We start from the raw sequence: 2,665 nt of genomic DNA, 5'->3' as shown, positions 1-2,665 counted from the left end.
AGAGAGTGAAGAGGAGGAATGAAAGCAGACGTGAGATATTCAGGGATATTGTACCTGCAGTTCCATTATTTAATCAAAATGGTATACGTTTCCTGTACCTTGTGTGTAAGTTCCAATTTTAAATACTATTTAAAATACCAGAATTAAGTATGGTATTATCCATACAATTCTAAAATAAGGTGATTAAAATCAAAATAAGCAACAAGGATATCCAAAGTTAATGCAGTACGATCGTTTCATGCGACTCCATTTATTTAAGCAATGTGAACATTACATCAAATGTAAAATGCAGAGCAATCCTCAGCTGCACAAAGATATAGAAATTTACTGAAATTACATTTCAACAGAAGGACATATTTTTATATATTTATAACTACAAACTCAAAACATAAAAGACTTTCCCGAGCGTCAAACTAATACACCTGCTTGTTGTTCGTACACCTGGCTTTGTCTTTTGTTTTTCTGTAAATTTCAACTATATACATATACATGTGTTTGTGTATGTGTGTGTGTGTGTATATGTATGTGTGTGTGCGTGTATTATCTTTTGTTTTTATGTCATAATAAAAGCAATTTTTCAATAAGTTGAAGGATTAGTCAATACATTTGGTAGAGTATATCTTTATTATTCTTTGATAAGAATAGTACTGACAGTGACTTTGAAGTTTCAGCCAGGTAAGCCATTATCAGACTAGAAATCATTTAACCCATTAACTCCTATAATTCTATTAACTGGAATTTTTTTTATGAAACTTTGATTTCTAGCATAAAACAGCCTTAGAAACACACTGGAATGATCAAAATAACATTTTAAATAGAAATAAGCGAGATATTGGGTGAAAAATTAGCAAACTTCATTTGAATATCAGAGAAATATACCTAGTAGATATAGCAAAAAGGTTAGATATGTGTAAATATTGACAGATAATTACGAAATTTGTAATTTTTAGGTGATCTCATATGAGATCACTGGTAGGTAATGGGTTAGGTTCATCTTGGCATTATATAGTCCGTTAATTTCAAATTTTCTAGTGTAACCTGAGTTCTGTTGAATGATAATTATGATAATCATGCTGTATGTTACATTGTATGTAGAATTTATATTGATTAAATTTGTGTCAGTGCTAATGGTTAGAATTTATTCTTGCATGTATAACTTTGTGTATGCTTAGGTATGTCATTTTCAGGTCAAAGGATTTCACAAAAGAATGTTGTAATGTTGTTAGTCAACAGCACTGTCACACAGTTTGGTTGGTGTTGGTCTTATTTAGATATTAACGGGATGTTAACTTTTTGTTTTGAGAATGTGTAAGTTCAATCCTACACTTCAGTTCAGTTAACTAATCATGCATAACTTTCTCTCACCACACTTTTTCACCCATTCATCTTCATTCTTACATCCACTGAATATAGAAATTCCATCAATTCCACTTAAATTAACTGCAATGAACATTGCCAGAGGTTTCACACTAGTAGAGGGAAGATCTGAACATATTACAAGATTACAAGTGTTTACAATGAGCTCAGTTCCTACACTGTGCTGTAGAAAGAGATAATGTGCCATAAACAGCAAACAATTTTGGATAAATTCTTCATTCCTTAAGTAAATGTTGATGATGATGAACTATATGATAGAACATAGTGTCTCTCAATCTCTTATACCCTACCTCAGAAGTCAATATCTTTTTTTAGTACATACTCTATTACAACTTTTATTTATTCCCTAATGTATTTGTGTATGCTTATAAAAGTTATTTGTCTGCTGTTCATGTATCGTTTTTTAACCTGCAAAAATCCGAAGGAATACATCTTATTTTATAACATAAAAATCAATGGAAAAATTAATTCCGCATTATAAGGATTTGCGTTATAGCAAGGCTTTCAGGAGTACCTCATTTCTGTAACGCTTGAAATCCCCCGCCCCTCTCTCCCTACATACATATATAGATATTCACACACACATAAATACATATATTGATAAATTACATTGGCATTAAGCCTGTATAATATATATATATATATATATATATGCATACACACACATGTATTCAAGAAACAATAAGAAAAAACAAAAAGAAATACAGTCCCTGTTTTAAATTCGGGAATATTTCAGTTGTCACCGGTCTTTACGCCATTTTACAGCCATTGGAAGCTGAACGTATTCTGCGAACTCCTTCGTTTTTAGCTGAAAAATTTCCGTCAAGATGGGTTTTGGAGACCTGAAAACAGATGCTGGTTTGAAATCTTTAAACGAGTATATGTCTACTCGCAGCTACGTCGAAGGGTATGACGTTATTACCATATTCCTCTCTCGTTATGTGTCCACGTGTTCTTACCGACTCTAAATGCCGTTTATCCCCCATCCTCGACTTTGTTATCTCTAATTTCCTTAACTTTAGCGTTTTTAACTTTAATGTGTTTAAATTTATGTTTCAAACATTACCTAATTTGACTCGCGAAAATATATTTCACCACAATATTAAAAAAATATGCATTTTAAAGAGTTACAAAGAAATGATGTCGGGAGGTGGGGGGAAAAGGATCCGAAATTCACTCTCACTTCGCATCAGTTTTTCTTAATGTTATCAACATAATCGTCTTCTACACCCTCGGAAGCCTATCTTGACCAAATTTCATTGTAAAAGAATGTATTTTTCAGGTAACA

General features: G+C 32.0%; 1 protein-coding gene across 1 annotated transcript in view; it reads left to right on the top strand.

Annotated features, from left to right (window-relative positions):
- The first annotated feature begins 2,114 nt into the window (after positions 1 to 2,114).
- Positions 2,115 to 2,665, top strand: part of LOC106869638 (elongation factor 1-beta) — a 10,485-nt gene continuing 9,934 nt past the window's right edge. The window contains exon 1 of the mRNA XM_014915455.2: positions 2,115 to 2,284. Within this exon, the coding sequence (XP_014770941.1) occupies positions 2,205 to 2,284 (80 nt within the window). The 5' untranslated portion in view covers positions 2,115 to 2,204. The remainder of the gene's footprint in view (positions 2,285 to 2,665) is intronic.

Source organism: Octopus bimaculoides, chromosome 9 (genome assembly GCF_001194135.2).
Source record: "Octopus bimaculoides isolate UCB-OBI-ISO-001 chromosome 9, ASM119413v2, whole genome shotgun sequence".
Taxonomy (NCBI): domain Eukaryota; kingdom Metazoa; phylum Mollusca; class Cephalopoda; order Octopoda; family Octopodidae; genus Octopus; species Octopus bimaculoides.
This window is presented reverse-complemented; position numbering and strand designations above follow the sequence as displayed.